Source organism: Colletotrichum karsti (genome assembly GCF_011947395.1).
Source record: "Colletotrichum karsti strain CkLH20 chromosome Unknown Scaffold21, whole genome shotgun sequence".
Taxonomy (NCBI): domain Eukaryota; kingdom Fungi; phylum Ascomycota; class Sordariomycetes; order Glomerellales; family Glomerellaceae; genus Colletotrichum; species Colletotrichum karsti.
Window position 1 is genome coordinate 360,583 of NW_024065921.1, and position 25,965 is coordinate 386,547.

The window sequence follows — 25,965 nt, forward strand, 5'->3', positions numbered from 1 at the left end:
GATTGAGCTCAGTGTGAAACGGCAGACGATCGACCTTTGCACAATTTAGGGGGCAAAGACCTGCAGCCATTAGCACCTAGGTAAGGTACCTAGTTCAGCCAGATGCCATGCTCTACGGATATCATGCTATCCCACTGCCCTCGCTTGTCATTCTGGGAAAGAGCTATTATCTACTGTACTGCATTAGCTTCCCCTGGAACGGCATTGGTATGTTGCGCCTCATATTGTTGGTCGTCTAAGGTAGGTAGTCACTGCAATTGCCCTTCAGTCCCCCCCTTCTTTCCTCACAGTGAACTTCCATTGACTGCCAGATGGAAGTGGGGCCGGGAGTGGCAGGACAGGGACACGGAGGTCGCGGCAAGTACCTCACCTACTCCCGTCTGTACCTCGCACTGGAACGTACCTTCCATCACCTTCAGCATTCCTCAGGTACCCGCCTTTTCCTCTCCACATTTCCCAACTTCCATTGTGCCTTCCACGTCGCTTCCAAATCCAAATCCAAATCTCGACATGGAAGGGCAGGATGCCATCGTGAACACACTACCAGCGTCTTCTCCATCACCAGACATCTCCGACGTGTCGACCTACTTTGACGCCGCTAACACGGTCGAGTGCCGTCTCCTCCATCAGTAGGTACTCTACCTGATGTGCAACGCCCTCACCACAAACAGAAAAAGGTCTAGACTCGGGACGGGGCCTCGTCAATCAATACACTAACACGACGGGATGCACACCAACGGCTTCTTAGCGGCCAATAACCTATACTTCAATTCCTGTACCTCGCCTACTACCTATGTACCTTACCTACCTAGGTGCGGGCACATACGACACCACGGCCCTTACCCCAGATCAACCTCGTCTTCCTTCACATTACAGACATTTTCGCAAATAAAAGTAGCGTCTACCGATACTGCCTACATTCCTCAACTTCGAGTGATGGCCAGCCCTACGAAAACAATCCCTGGTCTCTTGCTATATCATCTGTTCTTGGACGATCAACCTACGGATACCTCAGTTACTTACTCCAGACCAGACCCAAGCCATGTCGCGATACCATCCTTGGGCATGGTCTTGATACCGACCCTCCCTAACACGCGCATCCCTCCCTCCGTCGACACCACCATTCAGCCAACTCCCTCGAATTCACCCCCTTTTCCAATGCCATGGAACCACCGTCACAACAGGCTCCAAACTGTCCTTCAGGTGTCATCCCTCCGCCATGGCCGGGATCCCGCCCTGTCCGTTCTACACAGCACCCAATGCCCGACTCACCATCGTCAGCGCTTCACCTTCCGCCCAGGTTGAGTAGCCGTACGCTTTGTCTTCCTTCAACAATAGGGGTCCAGCCTGCTCAGGGACCCGAGATGGGGGCCACAACTGACTTGACGTTCCCTCGACTCCATCTTGGACGACGAACCATCCACGCCAGCGGCCAGCGGCCACTGACACAGTCTCGTCTACGAGTGCCTACCACACCACACCGTTCATTCGGAGGCATCTCTCCAGAGATCGCCTGTCTGCCCTCTTCGCAAACAAAACGCAGCGCGGGCGGCCCTCGTCAGCAGTCAAGTTAGAACAGTGTTTCGCTACAACTGCCAGCCCGGACATCAGGGCCTCATTTAGCCGCGACATCTCAGTACAACCTGCCCGGCCGCCATCGTCCGTCCGTCTTTTTCGGGAACGACGGCTGACCTTCGAGAAGCCCTCTGACTGGGGTACTGGGGCACTGGGGCATGCCAGAGCCCCCGGAACACAACTTATTACATGCTCGCGCCTTAGCTGGAACCTAGGCCGATATCTGGTCTGCGTCTGACTTCTGGATGTCGGCAACGACCAGCTTCGTCTGCGGCTGATACGGCCATGGCAATACCAGTCAACTTCGGCCACCAAGACGACGGAAAGATATAAAAGCACCATCCATACGCACCGCAGTGGCTTCGAAGCGGCATGGCTAATCCTGCCGCCCCGCCCTCAGACGGCATGTCTCTGTGCAACGTCTGCCAGAAAGCTGACGCTGTAGTGGGTTAATTGACAGAAGCCACAAGTGTGTACTATGAATTGACTAGTCCTTGGGCTTGCCGGGCACCCTGTTCAAGAGGCTCTGTGCTCTTCCAGACTTCTTCAAGGAGTTGAGGTTCAGCATCGTGAACCTCATCCAGTTTTCGGGTCACAACGCTGAGTCAACCCCTGCCTCATCGGGGTTTGCTGACACGAAGCATAGGGCCGGCTGTTTTCTTGTTTTCTTTTTTGCGTTTTTATCCACAACGCGAAGTCGGCATCTTCATGCACGGACTGAACGACTCGACGAAGAACAACGATTCGCCGCCGTTTACTGACTCAAACCCGGTCACCTCGCACATCTATCACAGACTTTGGCCAAATCATCAGCCAGACGAAAGAGACTTTTGCTCGCAGAAAAACAAAAAGGAGAGGGGGGGCCACCGAAAAGAAGCCAGCGAAGCTTGCGACGTGTGTCCCAATTGGGCCACTGACATCAACAGCCAAGGTCTAGGCTAACTTGTAAGCCAGGCCGCCAGGTGCGACACCTTCGAAGGCGTGATGGAGATGCTGGTACTTTATGCTCCAGCTCGACACCCCCTTGTCCCCCTCCAATCACAACCTCGGATGACTCTTGTCAGAGGATCTGCTAAAAATTCTGAAACATGGCTTTAGCCTGCCCTACCCATGCTACGTTCGCTGCTGTGATGCCGTATGCGCACGCCGGCGCCCACGCCACGATCTGTCAACGGCTCCCCCAAGTCTTGAGAATGGCTCTCTGTCACCTTCAGGCTTCTCGCATCCCTCCTCGGGAGTTCGACATCTGGTCTTGGACCGGTCGTCGGTCGGCGCAGACGCGGGAATCAGATTGCGAAGTTCGGTCCAGTTCTCCGGCATCCTGTGTCTTATTTTTGGATCGTCATCGCTCTCGGCCCACTGCCCGGTAGCCGCCCGCAGTCTCCCCGATTTGAACAAGGGACCAGTTGATCTGCCCCCGTCTTAGGAAGGACGCTACGGGGACTTTGATGCTGGGGATAACCTGCGTTCCCGAAAAGCCTAGCAGCAGACATTGCTGAAGTACGGATACCTTTAAGCTTCTACCGTACCGACGTCTGCCGAACATTATTGTCGACGATAGAACAAGCTACGGTCCGTCCTCTTCCACCTCCTCCATCTCAAAAGACTCTCTTGCGCGGAGGGCTGATCCGTCGAGCTGGTTGGCAACCAAGCTTTCATCCATCCCGTCGTCTTCGTGGCACTCAAACGCCTCGAGCTGTCAAAAGACAGCTGCCATCGCAGCTCTTGACTCGAGACTGTCGCTTACCATCACACCAACTGCAGCTCGTTCGAGCATGCCGATGAGAAATTTCTATCCCCTTCTTCTGCGCCATGCCGTTTCATCAACCCCTATTCTGCGCCGCTCCCCCACCGACGTGTGTGTGTATGTGTGTGTCGATGCTTTCCGCCTGTGACTGAGAGCAAGGGGCCCTTCCCTCTTCGTTCATGTATGTAGCTGTACGGTCTGCTGTTCTCTTGTCATCGGACATCGGACATCGTCCCCTCTCTCTCTCGTCCCAGATTCAGGACGAAATGCCCTACATACATTGTACATGTGCAACACGACACGGGCCTTTCCAGCCTCAACTTACCTCCGCGGCCTCCGCCGAAACTTGCGCCAGTGCCCTCTTCCGCCACGTCCGTCTTCCCAGTGACGCGTTCCGCCGCGCAGCACTCAATGCATTACCGCCCGCGGCATGATCGGTCGGCCGTCACCGCGATAACTCGCCCGCATCAACCGCGGCGGCCCTTTTTCCCCTTCCCCACGACGACGGGATCAACGGTCAATCGTCAAGCTGAGCCTATCCTGGCCTCTAGGGCAACTTGGGAAAGACAGCCGTCGCTTCGGCAATTGACTGGACAATTTATTACCTCATGCGCCGTGGTCCCATACTTCAAAATGGGGGCCGCCACACACCAACCCTGGTCTAAGGTCTTCATTCGCCCGTCGCCCCCAGTTTGCTGGATGAGGCTCAGGACAGCCAACCTCCTTGTCGTGGGTCACCCCTCCCCGACCAGGGCGATCACCGGGGGGAGGTCGCAACGGTAAAAATAGCAACGCAGCCTTTATCGTGTATTCCCATCGCCAGAATTCGCAGATCTCACGAATACGCAGTTGGAGTCGGAAACCATGGCTAACACGTCGTACCGCAGCTGCGTGGCGTTCGACGGGCAGAGTGCGATTCGGTCCCTCGAGAAACAAGAAACCAAACAAACGGTGGTTCTCATGCAACCCTCGGCACGATTTACTGATCAGCAGGACAACAGTCCGTTTGGGGTTGGACTGGTGAATGAGACACCGCCCGAGATAGGATGATAGGTGACAGCTCGAAGACTTGGGGACTGGTTTGAAAATACCGACAAAACCAATCTTTGAAACGGTAGCAGGTGTCGAGAACAGCGCCTATCTATTCATGGCCTACTACCGTCTCTCGTCGACATCTCCAGCCGTGTTGGTGATGGCGTCATTCTGGATGTGGGCTAGCTGTGATCCGTCCACCTATTCAGTGCATCTGCGGCCATGCAAGGCGGCCGTCTTGCAGTGCTACCGCGAGGTATTCTTGGGAGCATGATGAACCCGGAGAAGGGCTTGGCGCGCATGCTATCGTCGGGCCATCTCACTAACCCATGCAGACACTTGCTCCTGAGACTGGAAAGATTTCAAACACATCGGGACATTTACCTAGGTAGGTGACAAGCACGTCTAAATATGTGGCAACCACGCTTACCACGCCTTACGCTGGCTGTTTACGACCCAGATGTGTAGGAGTAACAGTACCCGGAATAGTCTTATAATAAACGCTTGTAACCGAGAAGGACGAGATAGAGATGTTGCTTAACGCCGAGGCTCTCTTCTCTTTAGTGTAGCATCTCGCACCATCGAGACGATTCAGTCTGTCTCAATGAGCGTAGATAGCCAAGTGTATTGATCGATCGATATGCTCGCTGCTGACTTGTGTTGGAAATGGAACAGTCCTCACAACAAGCCCAGTATCATGCTTGCTATCAGCGATAAAGAACTTGAAGGGCTGTGTGTGTACTATTCGACATCAGGATTTACTTCGAACTAAGAAGACCACACTTTCTCACTGATCTACCCGACTTCGTTACCTGAGGATTGTGTGGTTGGAAATTAGTACACCAGACCTGTCAGCTAGTATCAATATCTGGGACTGACGAACTAGCAAAGTGAAGGCTGATTATCACGAGGTTATCCACAAATATCGTTGAAGTTCGAATTTGATATAGCACAGATTACTGCTCATTTCCTCCTATCTTCGTCAGTCACTGGTTAAAGTCACATTGATGGAAAGGATGATTTATTTTGAAGTTTTTTTCATTCTCACGAACCTCTATGAGTTCTATGATCATATACCATAAACGCAAATCCTAATAAACTACCAATTCCCTTAGAAAACCCTTTTCATCCCATAACGCCTGTGCTTTCTAAAATCATCTACAGTGCTTTCATGCTTTCATCATACTTTCATTCGTGAATCTTCATCCCCGTTTACAGGTCCAATCTTCCTCCTCTTCGTCTCCCTTCAATCGTAAATATCCTCGTCCATCTCGTCGGCGACGATCTCGTCGACGGCGTCGTCCTCGTCCATGTCGTCGTCGTCCGTGTTGAGCTCGCTGTCCTGGTGGTTGGGCAGGACGGTGATGCGGCCGTTGATGAGCTCGACGCGGGCGTTCTCGCCGTCGCGGACGTTGCCGCGGAGGATGAGGATGGCGAGCTTGTTGAGGACCTCCTTCTCGATGAGGCGGGAGAGGGGGCGGGCGCCGTAGGCGGGCGAGTAGCCGGCGTTGCCGAGGTAGTCCTTGGCCTCCTCCGAGACGTCGATGTAGACCTTGCGGCCGTTGTTCTCGAGGCGCTTCTGGATCTCCATGAGGCGGATGTCGACGATCTTGCGGATCTCGCGGCGCGTGAGGCGGTTGAAGATGACGGTGGAGTTGATGCGGTTGAGGAACTCGGGCAGGAACCAGCTGCGCAGGGCATTCATGACGAGCTCGCGCGTAGTGGCGTCGACCTTGCCCTCGCGGTTGGTGGACTTTGTGAGGTACTCGGCGCCCAAGTTGGACGTCATGACGACGATGCAGTTCTTGGCGTCGACCACGCGTCCTTGGCCGTCGGTGATGCGGCCGTCGTCCATGAGCTGCAGGAGGACGGTGAGGACCTCCTTGGCGGCCTTCTCGACCTCGTCGAAGAGCAGGATGGAGAAGGGCTTGCGGCGGAGTGCCTCGGTGAGCTGACCTCCGGCGTCGTGGCCGACGTATCCGGGGGGAGCACCGATCATTCTGCTGAGGGCGTGGCGCTCCTGGTACTCGGACATGTCGAAGCGGATCATGGCCTTGGAGTCGTCGAAGAGGAACTCGGCGAGGGCCTTGGTCAGGAGAGTCTTACCGGTACCGGAGGGACCGCAGAACAGGAAGCTGGGTGGCTGGTTGGGGTTGCTGAGACCAGACCGCTGCAGACGGATGGCGTTGGAGACGGCCTGGACGGCTTCCTTCTGACCGACCACAATCTTGCCGAGCTGCTTCTCCATGTGGATGAGCTTCTCCTTCTCGGTGGTCTTGAGACGGGTGACGGGGATACCGGTCCAGCGGGACACGATATCGTTGATGTGGTCGGAGGTGACGACATCAGTGACCATGGCGCCGTGGTCTTGACCGGAGGCGTTGAGAGCGGCGTCGGCAGCCGCCTTCTTGGCCTCGAGCTCCTTGATGACGGCGCGCTGCTCGGGGATGGCACCGTACTGGAGGTCGGCAGCCTTGGCATGGTCACCATCGTTGATGGCCTGCTCAAGGCGCTTCTCGAGGTCGTCGAGCTTGAGCTTGGCAAGGTGAATCTCCTCACCTCTCTTGATCTCGGAGAGGTACTTCTGGCGGATAGGCTCCAGCTCCTCCTCGACGTTCTTGGCGTCCTTTCTCGCCTGGACCAGACGAGCCTGAGACGCCTCATCCTTCTCCTTCTCCAGGGCAGCAATCTCGATCATGATCTGGCGCAGCTTGCGCTCAAGAGAGTCAATGATCTCGGGCTGGGACTCCCTGGCGACGCGGACAGCTGCAGCGGCCTCATCGACCAAGTCGATGGCGGAGTCGGGAAGTCTGCGGGAAGTGAGGTAGCGGCCGGCAAGGTTGGCGGCGGCGACCAGTGCGTTGTCGAGAATCGTGACGCGGTGATGTCTGTCGTATCTCTCCTTGAGACCACGGAGGATGGAAATGGTCTCGCCGATACTGGGCTCCTTCACCAGCACCTGCTGGAAACGTCGCTCGAAAGCGGCGTCCTTCTCGACGTACTTGCGGTACTCGGCGAGGGTCGTCGCACCGATGCAGTGCAGCTGACCACGGGCGAGCATGGGCTTCAGCAGGTTGGCAGCGTCCATGCCGCCCTCGCCGGAGGAGCCGGCACCCATGAGCAGGTGGATCTCGTCGACGAAGAGGACGATCATCTCCTTGGAGTCCTCGATCTCCTTCAGGACACCCTTCATCCTCTCCTCGAACTCTCCGCGGTACTTGCTTCCGGCCACCAAGGCGCCGACGTCGAGCGACAGCAGCTTGCAGGCCTTCAGGTTGTCGGGTACGTCGCGGTTGACGATGCGCTGGGCCAGGCCCTCGACGACGGTCGTCTTGCCCACACCGGGCTCACCGATGAGGACGGGGTTGTTCTTTGTGCGACGCGAGAGGATGCGTACGACTCTGCGGATCTCCTCCTCTCGGCCGATAACCGGGTCGATCTTCTTGTCGCGGGCCATGGCCGTCATGTCGATGGTGAACTTGGCCAGGTTCTCGTGCTCCTCCTCCGTATCGGCGTTCTTGCTGTCCACCCGCTTCGTGCCCCGGATCTGTGCGACGGCATCGTGCACCAGCTTCGGCTTGGGGACGTTGGCTTCCTTCAAGCACGTCTGGATCGTGTGGTCCTCGGCGAGGGCCTGGATGAGGTGGTCGATGGCGATGAAGGTGTCCTTCTGCGTCTTCTGCAGCTCCTGCGCCTTCCTGAGGACGGCGTGGAACGTCGGCGCGACGGAGACCTGGTCCGGGGGCGGGTCTTGGCTCGGCAGGCGGACGAGCGTCTTCTTGAGGGCTCTGTCGAAGAGTTGTGGGTCGCCGTGGGCGCGCTCGATTACTTGTCGGAACATCGAGGACGTCTGCGGCGGCGCGTTCTGTTGGTCCTTTGACTGGTCTGCGGGAGGGTCGAGCAGCGAGACTGCCAAGTGGACGGGGAGTAGTTGTGAGTGAGCATACTGCTCTGCGAGGGCCATGGCGTCCTGCACGGCCTTCTCGCCTCTGTCGGTGAATTCCATTCTTGAATTCATGTTGGCGGTTGTTGTGTGGTAACGATTGTGTGTGGTTGTTGAATCGTGATTAGGTGTGGTTGTTGTGTCGTGATATCGTGAGGTATTAGAAGCTCCGAAAAGTGAGGCTTCAAGTTGAAGAGTCTATCATCAACTGGGGTATCTTTGTGTGTTCAAGATTAAGCTTGGTGAAGAAAGGAAGAGACTTGGTGTCGGTCGGTTCGAGTCTCCTAATTTATGGTTGAAGAGCTGAGGTTCTTCGAAGTTCTTCGACTCTGTAAACTGGGAAGTGGGCCGTCGAATGGACCGATCGAGCATCGTCTGGTAAGGCCGGGAGCTGTAGGGCAGCGACCAGAACCTGGTGGAAGTTCCGCGACGTCACTAGAATCAGTGCACCACCAGCCCAAATCGCGGGGTCGTATTGGGCGCGGGCCCGCTAAGGGTCCACTCCGGATCTAATCTTCCTATCGATAAGATACTATCTTATCTCATATCGATAAGGGAGGTGGTCTGGGAACAGCCTGAGTCATGTGACTTCACCCAAGGACAGCCACGCTTTCAGCCACAGCGCCCGCGAGGCGGGCTGTCCATCCCGCCAGAGCTTCGGGAAATTTTGCGAGGTCAAGCTCCGTTCGGAAAAAAGTTACAGGGGACGACGACAACGACCACCCGACGGCGGCGACGACGACGACGACGAAGACGACGACGATCGACGACAGCCCACCGCCGGTGCCGAAAGCGACACGGCGCCCGAAGCAATCATGTTCTCCGTCGCGAACTTCGGAATCACACAGCTGTCCGTGGGAGGCGCCTCACGGACGAGCGTACGATATGCCTCTCGCGCGCAGCCGCGAAGGCTGGAGAAGGCCAGGTTCCCCGAAGGCCATGGCACTCAGATCTGGGTCTGGAGTCACATGATGACGAAACAAGTCGTCTATTCGAATACCGAGGTGTTGAACGTACGCAAACCCCTCCCTATCACGTCGAAGATACTGTCTTTAATTGCCTTGTCAATCGGCATGGGGACAAGAAAAACCGAGTCAATGGCTCCAATTTCTGATATGGATGGATGCTAACGAGGAAATCGACAGCCAAGACGCGCACTCCGCCAAATCCCCTTCAACGGCAAGAAATGCAAGCAGACCAAGCTGCGGAAGGACTACTGGGAGCCGCTGGCCCTGATCGAGCTCCCCAAGCACGCGGGCGCGGCGGGCCAGTCGGTGATGCAGAAGCTGCGCGAGTTCCGGGCGATGCACGAGCTGTGCTGGGGCGACGAGATCACCTTCCGGCCGCGGGCGACGGACATGAACCCGGACGACGACAAGAAGCAGGTGCGCTCGCGCTGGGAGCGCGGCCGGGCCCTCAACGACCAGCGCGCCAACTCCATCGCCGACATGGCGGCCGTGCTGGCCGGTAAGGGCCGCGGCAACCGCCTGCTGGTCGCCCAGCGGGAGCTCGACGGCGTCCTGGAGGAGGGCAAGGAGCTCGTGGGGTGGAAGTGGTTTGGGCGCGACAACATGGACCAGAAGTACCGGTTGCTGCGGAACCCGCCGCCCAAGATACCCACGTCGCGCAAGATCGTCAAGGTTCAGGCCGAGGACGGTACCGATCAGTACTTCAAGAAGAGCGCGCTCAAGGCTTACGAGGAAGCGGTCGCCGAGGCCAAGGACGGGGAGGCTCCTCCCGAGCCGCCGAAGCCGATCAAGCTGGGCCAAGACAACCGCGCGCACAAGCTCGTCGAGATTAACCCGCCCAGGGACCAGCTCTTGCCCGTGACGGTGTACTGGGCCGTCGACATCGACCGCAACTACGCGGAGTCGTGGTCGGACAACGTCACCCACGGACTGTTGGACAATGCTCTCAGGCTTTCGGTGCAGTACGAGCAGGGACCTGTGGTGGATGAAACGGCATACAACGCGGACAACATCAAATACGACATCAAGAAGCCGGATGAGAAGGAGGCGCAGAAATTAGAGGCCTAAGGTACGAGATTTTCATCACAACACGATTGAGGATTTGAAGAAGAATTGTACATGTCAAAAAAAGAAAAAGGACGTTGTGTTTTAGTAGTTGCCTTCCGCAGCCCGTTGAAGTGGCTGGGCGGCTTTGCCATGTAGACTATTGTACCAATACGGTTGCATGAACCATGAGAAAACCGAAAACCCCTGAGAGATAAACAAAAACCCATATCCCTTGACGAAAACCGTTAAAACCCTGAACAATTCATGATGGTGGTGCTCTTTGTCGTCAATGTCGTGAGTGTGTGGAGATGCGCAATATTAGACCCGGATAGCGAACTTCTTGAGATATTCGTAATCCTTGACGTTGTCGTCGACGCACTTGCGGATCTCCTGGAGACCCTTCTCGCCGAACTTCTGCTTCCACTCGGCTTCTTCTGACTCGCGGGTGATGACCTTTTTCTCGCGGGGTATTAGCATGCTGCGAAGTGTATAACGACGTCGCCGTCCAGCGTGCCCCGGGTGGGCAAACCACGAACGGCAGAGAGAGATCCTCCGGGAGCAGGGGCTGTGAAAAGCGGCTTCGGAGGGAAGACGGCAACTTACATGCGCCTTGTTGCGCGGCTTCAGCGAGGTGCTGCCGAGAGCGTCCTCGTGGAAGCCGGTCCACTTGGCAAACTTCTCCTGGGCGATCTTGGTGTCCTCCTCGCCCCAGTTGAGCATGTTGTCGGTGAAGTCGAGGCCGACGTGCTCGCAGTAGGCGCGGATGATGCCCTCGGGGTTGTCGAGGAGGTCATCGGCGTCGACGACCATGAGGTTGTTGGAGTCGACGATGCCCTCCTTGACGAGGAAGTCGAAAAGGCGGCGCAGCTCGACGTAGCCGGCCTCACACTGCATGAAGTTGTAGAAACCCGTCACCTCGTCCAGGGGCGGGACGGTGCAGCGGTAGTAAGAGGGGATGGAGCGGCGCGGGTGGCGGATGAGGAAAGTCCACTGGAACTTGCGCAGCGTCTCAATCGGCAGCACGGTCGGGTTGTTGGCCTCCGGCACGGAGCCGGCCGACGGAGCGATGGCGGTCTTGCCGGCATTGGGAGCCAGGAGGTACTGGGCCATGTCCTTCAAGAAAATGCGCTTGTTGCCCTGGATTCAAGGGTCAGCATGGTGTCATTATCGCATATCGTGCATTCCTGAGACCAAAAAGACCAAAAGGTGAATGTGAAGGTCAGATGTGGTTGGTCGGCAGCGACTCCCCCGAGAAAGCCGCTGAAGCGGATGCGGGACACAGTTGGTGGCTGCACCGCAAAGCTTCACGGTCGCTCGACAGGCCCGCCACAGCGAAGCAGGCTTCAGCTTAATTCAATTGGGAATTTCGAGAAGCTCTGTTTCCGGGTGCCTAGAACGCCCGCCAACGAAAACTGGACCGATTTTCGACGGGGGATGGCAAGTAACGGATTGATGGGGAGGAACTGCGGGTTTGCGGGTTGCAGAAGCTCTGCAACCCCCAAAGAAACATAGCGCAGGGGGTGTTTGTTAGGGAGTTGCGCTGGAAGCTGACCGGCGCGGGCGATCTCGATCGAACGAACTGAAGGAACAATGACGGTGGAAGCACAAACCTCTTTGCCAGCATCCTCGATCTGCCTCAGCACGTCGGCGTACGTCGTGTCGGAGAATCCAGACTTTTCTCTGCCCTCGGCGTCGTTCTCAAAACGCTCAGCCATGCGTTCGGGACCGTAATAGAACGCATCGCCAAACGGCTCATGAACACATGCCAGCTTGTCCCGGCGGGCCATGAACACCTGTAATTCGGAGTCAGCTAAGCTTTTCGGTTGGGCGATCGAGATTTTGGACGAGAGAGAGCCCGTCAACACCACCAATCCGTCCGCGGCTACTCCCACGATTCAGGACCCTGAACCTTGTTTTCGCCGGGCCGTCGGACGATTGCGTGCTCACCCGTCCTGTCTCAGGGAGGGGAAATCATTGCGAGTGGGCGCCGTAAGCAGCACTATTCAGTGCCTCAATGGCAGGACTAAGGGAAAGACATACCCTCTCGAAGGCTGTAGAGCAGGCCCGGGGGTGGGTCGCACAGAAGATAGGCTTTGAAGGCGTGATAGCCATCTTGAAGCACCTCACCACGAAGATGGGGAATTCGGTATGGGAAACAGCAAATTGCCGCACAGAGACTGGGCGGGAGCGCGGGTGGGCGGAACAGGGGATCCGCGAGTTGCAGAGCTTCGGGATAAGCTGAACTTGGCTTTACGTTGGCGTTGTGAGAAGCTCTTGTCGCTAAGGCCTAGCAACAAACGGGTATGATGGGAGGAATCGTCAATGTCGACAGAACAAGGTATCGATGGCGAAATCGAGAGAAAGGAAGGGAGGAAGAGGTGCGGGCTTGGGCTATAAATTGTCCAAGAGCTCCTTCGCACCCCTTCATGGTTCAGCTCAGCTTCTTGCCCGAAGCTCTGCAACTCCCGCCGACAGTCACTCGTCTCCCACGCTTTCCTCACGCCTCGACGGCTTCACGCCCTCCTTTGCCATGCCGACTGCCTTAGCCGACAGCCGTCCGTCCCAAAGTCTGGTGCTTGGGAAGGGAAAAAGTAGCTACGTACATGTGTCGACGGTACGGTATTTCTGTGGCTACTGGCGTCGTTGTTGCGTCTGGCCACGGATCATGGAACGCGCCCACCCCTCTTTCAGACCGAAGATTTCCACTCACCCACCTCGACTCGGCCTGGCTGCAAGTCACTCGAGAAACCGAGGACAGGTAGAGGACGAGGTAGAGTCGAGGTGAGACGAAGGTAACCAAGGCACCGGATCCAGCGTGGACTCGGGCGAAACGAGACATGTCCACGGTCGGCGAGGTACCTGATCCGGAGACGGGACGGTACGGCGCAGAATACCTCGAGGCTCCTTTGCCAAAAACCTTGTCTCACTGCGGCACTAAACGTCATAGCACAAGGAACTGAGCCGACTCAGTCCAATTGAACCTCTGCGCCTCTGCTCCCGGCAGCACTAGGGCCAGTGCCGAGGACGAGGACGCCAGAAAAAATAGGACAAGTACAGAGTTTTTCCCAACTGATTTGTACTGACAGAAGAGAGAAAAAGCGGGCTTTTGCTTCCTGGTCCCAGGCTGCGGCTGCTGGGTTGCTGGTCTGCTGCAGGACATTTCGAATAAAATAGGGTAAATGCGGGAAACGCGTGGGTACGGCCCTGCCGAGATGGTACCGGGAAATCTGATGAATCTGATGTGTTTTCTGGCCCCTCTGCCCTGTCAACCTGCTAACGACGACGCAAGGCCCAAAAAGAACTGGGCAGTCAATGGACAGGTTCCGCGGCGGAACGTGTCAAGCTTGTGTCCAAGGGTGGAGATGTGCTCCAGCATATTACTACAACAGAACTCCATCAGCAGCAATCTTCCCGGCCTGGAAACCACGCCGTTGCCTTGCAGGCTCGAGTCGTCGCGGCACATGCTCGGCATTCCGCGTCCATCCATGGCTCGAGCAGGCGTGTTTCTCTTCAGAGGACCAGAGGAAGAGGAAGCATGTCGGAGTCGTACGCGCGAGTCCCACAAGGGTCCTTTTCTCGTCTCCATGTACTTTGGTAATATGGACGTCATGTACGTGGAGTTATCGATCCACCATCGAGAGAGATCCAATGCCAACGGAGCAACCCATCCGTCTTGGTAAACCGACGGGAGGAAGAGGAAAAACGGAATCGAAAGAAAAGGAGGGGTGGTGATGAAAGAAAGGGAGGGGTTGAGTGAGTAAAAACGGGAGAAAAAAAAGTGGTGAGTGTGATTTGTTTTGGAAGGAGCCGGTCAACACTTGCAGAGCTTCTGCAAGAGCTTCTGCAAGAGCTTCTGACAACCCCCTCAACCCCTCCCTCAACGCCGCGCTAGCAGGTTGCAGAGCTTCTGCAGAGCTTCTGCAACGTTTTCAAGAGCTTCCGCAATTGCCTTGCAAAGCTTCGAAAGGAAACTTCCACTCTGCTGACTTGGAAACCCGAGGTTGCCCTAACCTAGTCTTCCCACCTTGACCTTGGCACTCACTCTTCACAAAGTCTCCGTAAGCCGTAAGGTTGCTTAGGCATGATTCCTTGGTTGTTCACGGATTCGGGGACGGCTCTTATTCGCCCCCAGTCCCGTGGGATGCGCGTTGTGAGACATGGAGGCACGCGACCGGCGTTCGTTCATCTCGCGATACCATCACATGTAGCCGTAACAGTAGTAGCCCTTGAACCGCCGCTCCCTCCCTCCCTACCTGTGGACATCTGTAGACCGCAAAGTGATGCTTCCTTCATCCAATCCCTGACTCAGAGGCCCTTCTCGCAGTGTCGTGATCATCTCACGACGCCGCCACTCGGCGCAGTAGAGAAGAGAGAAAACTCTTCAGCATCCATCCGTCACGCAACCAGGCCTTGCCGCCAGGGACATGGACAAGGGCAAAAAAAGGCCTCAAGACTGTTCCAGGCCCGAGAAGAGGGAAGAAGGTCAGAGACTTCCACGGCGGCACTCGCACTTTCGGTGTTTCCATTACACAACGGCTAAAGGGGGGAAACAACATCCCACGCTCTCCTTGTCCAGTGTCCCGGTCTCCTTGTCCGGCGTCCCAGTCCAAGACGCACCTCTTATCTCGAATCGACATAGCTGCCATGTCGTCAGCCAGTCCAGGCCTGTTCCGTCCAATCGACTCCCTTGAGCCACCCGCACCGGCGCCCTTCTCGGCCGCATATTTCACAAGTAGTCCCTAGAAGCACATCCTTCAAGGGGCCAGCTGCGGCATCACCGGACACCGTTCGTGGCCACCTGCCCCGACATCCACCCGCGTCCCCCGATGCCGGGTCTCGTCGTGGGGGTTGAAGACATTTCAAGTGAGAGGCAACATGGAAAGAGAGAGAGAGAGAGAGACAGAGAGAGAAAACTTTGGTTGCGTGACGGGTTTCGCCGAACCACTGCCTGCCGCCGCCGGCCCCTTCATGACCGCTGGTCCTCCCAGCTCCCTAGCCACCGCAGCTTCTCCGCCACCCTAGCCACCCCTTCCAGCGCCCCCTTCACCCTCCCGTCCGGGTCCTGGAACCTGTGCCCCTCAAACTCGACGAAGAAGACGTACGTGAACGGGCCCGTGAGGCTCGGCCTGCTGTTGATGCTCGTGAGGTTGAGCTTGAACCGGCGGAAGCACTCGAGCACGTCGGCCAGCGCGCCGGGGGCCTCGTGCGGGACGGTGAAGGACACCATCGACTTGGTCCTGCCCCTCTTGCGCTCGCAGTGGTCCGGCATCCTGCCACCCAGGCCCTTGCGGACGATGAAGAAGCGCGTCGTGTTGTCCTCGCGGTCCTCGATGCTGCGCGCCAGCACGTCGATGCCGTGCATGCGGGCGGCGATCTCACTCGAGATGGCGGCCGAGGTGCCCGTCTCGTCCATGGAGACGAGCTCCGCGGCGCGGCTCGTCGAGCTGACGTCGATGGCCTCGATGCCCTTGAGGTAGGTCTGCAGGAAGGCCACGCACTGGCCCCAGGCCTGCGGGTGCGAGTACAGCCGCTGGACGTGCTTGAGGCTGCAGAGCGGCTTGGTCCGGGGCTTGAGCGGGTTGGGGTCCGAGGCGGTGGGCGTGCAGGCGCCGGAGCCGTCGCCGGGGCCGGCGGCGTCGTCGAGGGCGCGGGACGGGCGCCGGCCGACGAGGAAGTGGTGCACGTCCAGGTAGATCTCGCCGCAGACGGAGAGGTCCGGATACAGGCTGTTGCGGTCGGCGAAGTTGTCGAGGGTGAAGAGGACGGAGCCGTTGGTCGAGTTCTCGACGGGGACGACGCCGAAGGCCACCTCGCCGGCTTGCACGACCTCGAAAATGTCTGCGGCTCCGGGGTCAGGAGTCGGGACTTGGCGGACGGGGGGATATGATGGTGTGGACGTGAAAGCAAGGGCATGATGGACGGCAAAGCCGGGGGTAACAGGAGACACTCACCCGTGATGGTGACGACCGGCCTCAGCTCCCACTGATCCTCGGGGAAGGCCTGCAACGAAGCCTGCGCGGTGTGTTAGATGACAACTCTCAGGCATGCCGTGCGATGTGTGATTCGGGTTTCGTGATACCTGGTGGGTGTACGAGGCCTGGGGCCCCAGGAAGGCGACCAGCGGCTTTGCGCCACCTGCAGCCTCTACCGGAACCTGAGACTTGTCACTCATGGCTCTTTACTGCTCTTCGGTGAGAGTAGATGAATGTGTGTTGTTGTTTTTTGTTGCTTCGGTGCGAGGGCAGTGAGTTTGTTGATGAGTTGGGGTGAGAGGCTCTCATCACACACACACACAGTCGTCGTGGAACTCGAAGGCGCCTTTATTTCCGCTCCGGGTGGCCGCGTCGGGGTAGCACCACCTGCGGAAGATCGACTGTACACACGTTCCTCGTGATGTGTTGAATACGAAGCAGCTTCATTTAATGAGCCGGACTGTACCACGGGCGAGCATCTGGCGGCGGCGGCCGGGGGGTTTTGGTGAGTGAGAGGCGCGAGCTGTCCCTAGATCGGAGGTTGAGGTGACTGACTGACTGGGCGCGCCTTTTTGGAGGGGTTTTTCGCGGGGCACGGGGAAAGCTCCACTTGCTGCTGTTCAATGGTGCAGGAGCCCCAGCCGGAGAGCAGCAACACAAACTTGCGCGCGAGTAAGACAACGATAATTTCCAATGGCTTCAAAACTTTTCGGCCGAGAAGTTTTGGGAACATGATGAAGATGATCATCAGTTAGTTCATTTGGCGTCGGGCGGCTGCAGAGGAAGGGAGTCGTGGAACGAAACACAGTCACACCTAGATGGACGATTGACAAGCACTGATCTAAGACATTCAAGCACCCAATGCCGGTGCATCTTCTACAATGACAACGCCTCGCTGTCGCTGTATGTTGATATCGCACAAAATCACAAAAAGTCCAAAGTCAGGTAGAGACATCAGCGATTCCGATCCATGGCCTCTTGAACCTTGCTTGCGGCTTCCTCCAACCAATCGTCCCAGCAGAGGCCCAAGAGGACGCTGTCCCGCCAGATGTCGTCAGGATCGCTGCCCGGCGGCAAGGGACGTCCATTGCCAATCTTACCTTGAAGACGTCCCCGAGGAAACAGTCTATGCCATCGCCTGATGCCCTCTTCGCGGAAGCCCATTCGCTCGGCCAGGCGCACCGAGCCTCTATTCCCGACATGCGCGTGCGCTTGCCAAAGTACCTTGCGGATGCCGAAACCACCGTCTTCGGGGCTCTTGAAGGCCTCCTGGAGCATCAGTCCCACGGCGTTCGTCGTCACATGTGTTCTCTGGTACTTGGGGAAGATGACAATGTACCCAATCTCGGTGCACAGATGAGCTGCTGTGGTATTGGCGAACGAAATTCTGCCCGCCATCTCCCCCTCATCGTCCTCCGTCGATGGCGGCCGCGTCTTGTCGATGATGGCGTAAGTCATCATGCCCGGGCTGGTCCGAGACTCGCCCTCCACAAAGCTGGACACAAAGTCATCCACACTCTTGTACGGTCCCGATACGGTGTGGGCGTATATCTCGGGGTGTTCACGGGTGGATTCAATGTATTTTGCGGCGTGCCGGTCGGTCTACACGGAGATATGGTCAGTAAAAACCATCAGCTGGCAGTCTGACATACGTACCCGAAACGGCGTGAGTTTCACTCTCGCGTTGGTGAGTACTCGCACCGGGAAGCAAAAGTTGTGCGCGGCGTCCATGGCGGAAGGCTCGGGTTGTCGGGCTGTTCAAGTCCAAGTCGGATTATGCGTGGCTGAAGCGGAATCTAAACATCGCATTGTGGCCGAAGCATGTGGTCGAAACATTCGGGGCTTCGGTTTTGAGAAGAGCGGTCGACTCACAGCCATTCGGTGACTCATGCTTACGCCGCGCCGTCATCGCAGGTGGAGGGTGTCGCCGTCCGTACGCCGCCTTCCGGCGGCCGAGACTGGTCCCGTCAAGCCCGGGAGGAAGCCGACAGCCGGCCGTGCGGAGACCGGTGACCCGCCCGACATGCCGAAACCCTATTTACCTATTAGCTGCCGGACTGACAGGTATGGGCCGGTGGCATGTGTCGGTGGCGGCGGAGGCATCTTGAGGTCCGAACTAGCTATCCTGGCGCATCTTTGCGCTGCCATCCTAGCAAAAGTTCGTCCTTCAATTTCAGTACACCTTTTTTTCTGTTGCGCTTGGTCGTGAAGCATCGTGAAATGCCCAGTTCACTAGTCAGACGTAGGAAGGTCTTGGCTCAATGTCGTGTCCGCTACCCCAGACGCAGGGGGAGTCGGCCTGGATCGTCTCTCATGGCAAGAAGCAACACCCCAGGTCGCACCGTCCATCGTATTCGCGGTGCGGTGAGATGGACGGCATGAATTCACGCAAGCCATGGCTTGCCTCCGCTCCAGCCTCGCTTTCGGCATCTGACTTCTCCTCTGCAAGCTTCTGGAGCTAAGCGTGAAGGAGTGTCGCGAGAATCACGCGCGTCGTGGCCCCCTCGTCATGATTTCCCTCCTCCAGTCCACGTGGAAGCGCCTGATCACACGGGCATTCGTCGAAGCACATAGGCGGAAGTGGTAGCAAGAACCAGGGTTCCGTCCGTGATGAGCTGCGAGGAGGGTGGTGAGGTGCCGGCGCGCCGGGAGAGGCTTCCCACAAGCCGATCTCCGTCGGTCTGCAGTGGCTTGGGACGATGGCTTTGTGGTTGTTTGGCTGGATATGCAAGGAAGATTTCCCAAGGTTTCATGTTTCAGGCCGGCTGGCGCCCGCTCTGGCCTGGCCACGTTGACCTCCATTAGCTGACCAGATGGCCGGATTCGGTGACCATCACTGCAACTTTGCAAGCTTTGCAGGAGGGGAAGCTCTTTTTCGATGGTTAAGCGCGGTCTAGTGTGAAACGTCAAAGGCGCACCAAGGACAGATTTGCGAATATCGTCGGTCGAGGAGTCATTCACATTGACAGATGTGCGGTTCTGAATAGCTCCTCTCCTGAGTGGCGAATTGACGATGATCGTGCCATAGATCATTTCCTTTGCATGACTGCAGATCTCCACCATGGGTAGCGAGCAGAAGAAGGAATCGACGGTGATATGCAAAGCCAGTAGATTGCCCTGCACGATGCTGTACGACCGCGGCACAAACGGCTGCAAGTCTTTGAAAATAGCATCGTCAGGTAACCATATTACCAGCAGCAATGTCGTTTCGTGCGCAAAAAGAAAGTTTCGTCATTAGTGGATTGCGTACACGAGGTCAGCTGGAATGTGTCTTTCCGCCAGATGGCATTCTCCCCAAGTTCGAGGTGTCACAGGTTACATGGCGGCTCGTACAGGAAAAAGTCAACAGCCAGCTCCGAACGACGGCCGGCGGTGATTGCCATGGCGCTGCAAAAGATTCTCAGGAGGCTCTGGAAGGAGCGGCGAGCCAGGATGATCCACGATGACAGGACGTCCAAAGTGACGGTGAAGACGCTCCCCGCTGCGACAGCGCCAACGGGCTCAGACCTGACATCGTCGTGTTAATCAACCTGAAAGACGCCAATGCCGACGCTGAAAAGTTAGCAGAATTGGCGCGCAACCAACGTGCTGATGTCTGTCTGCTGGCCTCTGGCTCCGGAGACTCATCTGGTGAGCGCATACAAGTACCTAGCAGGACGTTGGCGCCGGGAAATCAGGGATGCAGGGTAGTGGAGTGGGTGTTGAGACGTGCGACACGACTGGTTTCAAGAGATCCAGCCCTGAATGACTGCAGATTCCACCGAGCCAATCACCAACTGACGCCGCCCTATCGTGCCGGTTTTCACAGCGAAGACTTTGCTCCGTCGGCGTTGTGTGGTTTGACGGCGAAATATTGTGAGTTGTCCGCGGCCGATTGTGGATTGAGTGTGCATCGCTTCTCAGTTGAGCCGTCACGATTATCAGTGGCGATGTTGCCCTGGTAAAGCAAGCTTGGAACTGCCTTCAGGGTTGTCGGTCTGATGTTGGATCACGGGGCTCAGGTGGTCCCATTCAGCGGACGCGACGGACTTGTTAGTTGAGGTTTGCTGCTTGCCCCCTTTGGCCGTTTCCTCCTCGTTAATCGTCCACGGATGGTGGAACCGGCGGAGGTATGATCGTTGCGGGGACCCTCTCGTGTGAACCGAGCGAGACGGGCAAACATTGCGATGTCGGTTGTTGTTGTTTTCCCTGCTAACATCAGTCACAGCGGCCTGCTGTGATGGAGACTTCCAAGCAGCCGGGTGGCTGTTGCGGGGGGAGGTGATGAGAGCCCATGGACGGTGGCCCATGCCATGCCGACATTCGTGATGATCGTCCGGGCTGTTGCGGCAGCAGGCAAGGAATAGAGTCTCATCGCCATGGCATGGTCTGGTCAGGCATGGGATGGTGGATAAGGTGACGATAGGACGACGTGTGCCTCACGATGGCGGCGTATTTACCCCGTGTTCTTTGCGCTCCGTGGTATGGCCGGAGCCGTCGTCGTAGAACAAAGGTTGATGCTATCTTTGTCATAGCCCAATCGTGGCAGAGTGGGAGGCGTCGAAGGGTGGCTGTCGCAGGGGCCCTCGAGTGCCTTTATGACAACAGCCTCCCGCAGGTGAAGGTAAGGGGCGCGAAGACGGGTTTGCTGACGGTCTTAGAATAGGTAGTCGGGCTGAGGATGTGGCGGCGTTTATCGAATTCTTGGTTGAAGCGCAGTGGACGGACACCAGCGATGTTTCGAGAGATAATTCGAGAAGAGAGTGAGTGACTGATGTGCTCGGATGTTGACACGACGCCGTTGACACGGCATTCCTTGGTGCGGGACGTCTGACCATATGTTGCTGTTTATGGGATCAGGGTCTTCTGTGAGCACCTCAGCTGTAACCGACGGGAGAGCTTTGATGTGGTGGTGATGGGAATAATTAGAGGACTGTCCATCGCATGGTGTTGTCTTAGCCTTCTGTCGGGATGGTTGACGCGAGATATTCAGATGGTCGGCGATTGGCGGAAAAGGGACGGGGTGCTTGAACGCATTGAGATGGGCAAATTAGATGTTGGAGAAAGAAATGGCAAGGCTGAGTAATCCCGTCAGGTACTGCTGCTGCTGCTGATGCGCTGCAGAGCCAAAGTCTGAAGTGGGGACGTGCACCCGACCCTGCTTGAGCCAGTTTCAGCAAGCCGCCGCCGCCGCTTTATCCTTGCAACAACCCTCCAGTTGGGTGGTGCCGCCAAGGAGAACAACAAGGGGTCTCCATCTTCATCACCCTCAGGAAACGCGGGAGAGCTGTCAGCAGCAAAATGGAGAGGCACCAATGTCAGAAAGGTACGACGCTGACCAGTCACCAAGAATCCCGAAGAAAACCTACCTGAGTTGAGGTATCATTTTGCTGTCATGTCACCGCCGGACGGTCCACACGATGCCAGGGCAGGGCAGGGCAGGTATCACAGCGCCGCGAACCCGAGGAAACCGGCCACAGAATCATCGACTACTGAAGTGGTTGATGAACAATACAGACACAATACGGGAGGGGGAAAAGGAGGGATAATAGACGATTCACTCCCTCGCTACTTTGCCTTACGTTGCGCGAAACAACACTGCCTTCGAACCACAAGCCAGAAGCTTTATTCCTTGATTCCATCTTGGTCTCGAAAAGGGCGAACAGACGCTGCAGGGCCATCCCGAGGACAGTGCTGCCGCGTTGTGAGAATGCTTCACTAAGGACAAAACAAGGACGACCTAGGATTAGAGTGAGGTAACTGGCTGTTTTGGCTGTTTCTGTGGCACACATTGATCTTTGCATTGGGCGGCTTTCCTTTCACGGGCTGCTGCGACAGCACACAAAGGAACTGATGGAAGCTTGTTGCTCGCTTCTAGTCCCTTATTGAATCGAGATACCTTATGCCCACCTGAAAACACTAAGAATCCTCATGTACCTCTCCCCCTCTCACAATAGAAGAGCTGGCTATGGGATGGGTACCCTCCTTGGTTCGCCTTGCGCTGTACCTTACCTGAGGCTGCTTGCTCCCCCAACACTGGACCCCAAGACACGCCCCCTCCCTGCCGCATCCGCTGCCGCTTCCCTTTACCCCCAAAATCCATCATTAACCCTTCCCTCCCTCCCGTCTTCCTCTTGATCCGGCCGGAGTACCCGTATTTTCACACACGACTTTCGTTCACCCAAATTCCCTCTGCTGCTAGGAGACAGCAGATCCAGACCTTCGTGGTCCGGCAGTGAGAGGCCAACATTCCGTCCAGAGAGATTCTTCCATCCCGCCCATCAACTCCATTTCACATTCCTCCTCGCCGCTGACCATCAGCTCATTCCGGCCCGACGCCTTATTCCCTGTCTCGGGCACCTACTTCACCGAATCCCTCTGTCGGCACGACGCGCTCCAGGAGAGGCAGCTGAGACAACCCCCGCGCGAAACCACCACGATAGCCATTCGACTCCGGTCAATGACCACTTGAGATAATCCATCCGAGCAAAGATGGCAATGCTGGCCCCCAAAACCGCCGCTTTCCCGGCGCCCCTGAGCACCGGCAACTCCATGGTGCCGAATGTCTCGAGTGGTGCCATGCCGCCCTCGAGGCGGGCGCCTACGATCCCGAATCAACCCACCTCATATGCCAGCCCGACCGAGTCCGAATTTTCCGAGAGCGACGGCCCCGACGCCGTCAAGAACTGGGACGAAGAGAAGGTCTGCGAATACCTTCGAAGCGTCAAGTGTGGCGAGTACGAGAAGCTGTTCCGCAAGAACCACATCAACGGCGAGAACCTGCTCGAACTCGACAAGGATGTCCTTAAAGAGATGGGTATTGAGAAGGTCGGCGACCGCGTCCGCCTCTTCCTCGGTATTAAGAAGCTGAGGACAAAGGCGTACGCGAACCAGAAGAAGCGGAATAGAGTAAGTTGTCAACCTGCCTCGACGCCTTGGATGCGTATTCTGACACTCGACAGGATTCGTTTGGCGGCCTCGAGCAGTACACGCCGTCCTCAGGCGGCTCCCCGCGGCCGTCTGCGTCGAGTGCTCGCACGATGCCGACCCCTTCTCTCAACAAACGCTATTCGAGACAGTACGACACTCTCCCGATCGAGAACACTTCGTCTTCCCGGCCTACTTCGCCGTTGCCCAATTCAGACGCCATTCGTCCTTTGCGTCCGCGATATGGCCAAAGTCCCGGCTATGTGAGTAACGTCGGGGCGTCCGTCCCTCAGACCGGCCGATTGGTAACTTCCCATACGAGGAACAACTCCAGTATGGATGGTTCACTGATGGCTGGCTTACCGCAGAATCAGGATGTCATCCGTGTCATTTCAACAGGAGGCGTCACCAAGGTTGTCAAGATTGCCGACTGCAACACTTGCGAGGAAGTCATGAGAGTCACCCTTCGAAAATTCGCCCTACGAGAGGACCACGAGAGAAATTACTGCTTTTGGGTCTTGGCTGGCGTTGAGCCCGACCCCAACCAGTGCAGACGCCTCGGCGACACGGAACTCTGGCGCATCATCAAAGACCAGAAGCGCCCCGAACGCAACCGCTTGATTCTGCGCCGCGTGCCTGCCGGTGAGCCCGGTATGCCCGAGCTCGAGAGAGCCGCAGGCATCGCAATCGAGGAGGCCCAGCAGAACCACAGTCGCGCCCTCGAGAGCGTCGACAAGAGAAGCCAGATGAAGGTACAGAAGCTATTGGGCGAGAGGTGGAACGACGAGCTGCAGAGCCCTCTCTCTCCCGTCTCTTTCCGTGACCGTGAGCGTAACGTCTACAACACCGCCAAAGAACTCGAACGTCCAGCATCCAATGACGGCCCTAGGTCCGCCGGACCTAGGAGGAACAAGGGTATTCTTCGGTCTTTCGGTGGCTTGCGACCTCCTAGCGAGCTGATTGCTTCTGACCTCACGTCCTACTTCCCTGATCACCCGAGAGAGGAGATTGACCGCACCGCCCGTCTGTCAATGAGGAGGTCAACCCGCTTGAGCAAGGTCAACAGTCGACTCAGCGTGGCCAGCAACCTGAGCTTCGCATCCAGCATCCAAGATGCACCCCCTATCCCCACAATTGCCGACAGCTGGCTCAATGCTTCCAACAACATGATCAAGCCTCGTTCCGGCCTTCGCACCACGCACGCCTTCCGCGACTCGGTCGCGTCTTCAATGCTCGACACACTCCAGGAGGAGTCGCCCGTCGAGCCGAACCGCAAGTCTTACGTCTCGTTTGCCGACAGCTCTGACGGCGCTAGTGCCGCCGCCTTGAGCGTCACGGATCCCGAAGGAAACGTCACTAGACGCAGCTACTTTGACGCTGATGGTTCAACGGGATCTGGCTCTCTCAAGGATCTCACACAGGCGCTCAATGAGGACGGGGAGGATGCCGACGAGGAGCTGGAGAGCTTCCTCGCAGGAGAGTCCTGGTCTGATGATAAATGGATGAAGGGAGCCATGATCGGCCAGGGTTCCTTCGGCTGTGTCTACCTTGCGCTACATGCCGTCACCGGTGAACTCCTGGCTGTGAAGCAGGTTGAGGCTCCTGCTCCAGGTGCCAACAGCCAGAACGACGCACGAAAGAAGAGTATGATCGAGGCCCTTAAGCGGGAAATCAGTCTGCTCCGCGACCTTCGACACCCGAATATTGTTCAGTATCTTGGTTGCAGCTCGTCGTCCGAGTACCTCAACATTTTCCTCGAGTACGTTCCCGGTGGCTCAGTGCAGACGATGCTCAACTCATATGGCGCACTGCCCGAACCCTTGGTTCGCAGCTTCGTCCGCCAGATTCTCACTGGTCTGTCGTATCTGCACAACCGGGACATCATCCACAGAGATATCAAGGGTGCCAACATTCTCGTCGACAACAAGGGTACCATCAAGATTTCCGATTTCGGTATCTCCAAGAAGCTCGAGGCGTCCAACATCCTCAGCGGCGCGAACAACAACAAGCACCGCCCGTCACTCCAGGGCTCCGTCTTCTGGATGGCTCCTGAGGTCGTCAAGCAGACATCATACACCCGCAAGGCCGATATCTGGTCCCTCGGCTGCCTCGTCGTCGAGATGATGACCGGCACACACCCCTACCCCGACTGCAGTCAGCTGCAAGCCATCTTCAAGATTGGCGGCGGCAAGGCTGCGCCTACGATTCCAGAGCATGCGTCCGAAGACGCCCAGACGTTCCTTTCGCAAACCTTCGAGATCGACCACAACCTGCGTCCAAGTGCCGATGACCTCATGCTCAGTCCTTTCCTCACCCCTATCACATAAGATGTGGTGGCGCAAACGATACCCCTTCGCTTCTCTGGGCTGTTGTCTCGTGTTTCTATCCAGGACACGCGGCGCAGGCCTTTTTGTACCTATTTCCTTACGAACTGAAAATCCACTCGACGGGGCCTATATACCATGAGACAGTCAGCTGTCATTGTACGTGCGAGTGGCCGCTGGAAGGACCCGACGATAAAGCATGGACATGGTTGGACTTTTCTTTTTCTTATATCACACGCATGGGCTGGCGAAAGAAGAGGTACAACTCCCGCATTTATGGTTGCACCAAGGGCATGAAGTAAGAGTGTATAATAATCTCGACGATGAATGAACCAAGACAGAGAATAATGAACCCCATGTTGGCAACATCCCATTGAAGACCTTCACCAGACACGTGGTTGGCCCTTCGACATTCTGTATTTTGAAGATGCGACGCCGCTCAGACTCAATG

At 56.9% G+C, this 25,965-nt stretch overlaps 5 protein-coding genes across 5 annotated transcripts; 2 read left to right on the forward strand and 3 right to left on the reverse strand.

Moving 5' to 3' along the window:
• Positions 1 to 5,600: 5,600 nt before the first annotated feature.
• Positions 5,601 to 8,372, reverse strand: CkaCkLH20_06942 (uncharacterized protein; the record flags this gene model as incomplete). The annotated part of the gene is made up of 1 exon (XM_038889659.1): positions 5,601 to 8,372. One exon carries the CDS (start codon positions 8,370 to 8,372, stop codon positions 5,601 to 5,603), a length of 2,772 nt encoding a protein of 923 aa, XP_038745022.1.
• A 500-nt stretch (positions 8,373 to 8,872) lies between these two features.
• Positions 8,873 to 10,333, forward strand: CkaCkLH20_06943 (uncharacterized protein; the record flags this gene model as incomplete). Its single annotated transcript, XM_038889660.1, has 2 exons — positions 8,873 to 9,310; positions 9,443 to 10,333. 2 exons carry the CDS (start codon positions 8,873 to 8,875, stop codon positions 10,331 to 10,333), a joined length of 1,329 nt encoding a protein of 442 aa, XP_038745023.1.
• Positions 10,334 to 10,630: 297 nt separating this feature from the next.
• On the reverse strand, positions 10,631 to 16,484 carry CkaCkLH20_06944 (prephenate dehydratase; the record flags this gene model as incomplete). Its single annotated transcript, XM_038889661.1, has 6 exons — positions 10,631 to 10,771; positions 10,916 to 11,449; positions 11,923 to 12,105; positions 15,339 to 16,150; positions 16,264 to 16,324; positions 16,392 to 16,484. 6 exons carry the CDS (start codon positions 16,482 to 16,484, stop codon positions 10,631 to 10,633), a joined length of 1,824 nt encoding a protein of 607 aa, XP_038745024.1.
• A 754-nt stretch (positions 16,485 to 17,238) lies between these two features.
• CkaCkLH20_06945 (GNAT family protein) lies at positions 17,239 to 18,015 on the reverse strand (the record flags this gene model as incomplete). The annotated part of the gene is made up of 2 exons (XM_038889662.1): positions 17,239 to 17,886; positions 17,941 to 18,015. The coding sequence occupies 2 exons, from the start codon at positions 18,013 to 18,015 to the stop codon at positions 17,239 to 17,241; spliced, it is 723 nt and encodes a 240-aa protein (XP_038745025.1).
• A 4,746-nt stretch (positions 18,016 to 22,761) lies between these two features.
• CkaCkLH20_06946 (uncharacterized protein) lies at positions 22,762 to 25,517 on the forward strand (the record flags this gene model as incomplete). Its single annotated transcript, XM_038889663.1, has 3 exons — positions 22,762 to 23,172; positions 23,226 to 23,495; positions 23,559 to 25,517. 3 exons carry the CDS (start codon positions 22,762 to 22,764, stop codon positions 25,515 to 25,517), a joined length of 2,640 nt encoding a protein of 879 aa, XP_038745026.1.
• Positions 25,518 to 25,965: the final 448 nt, after the last annotated feature.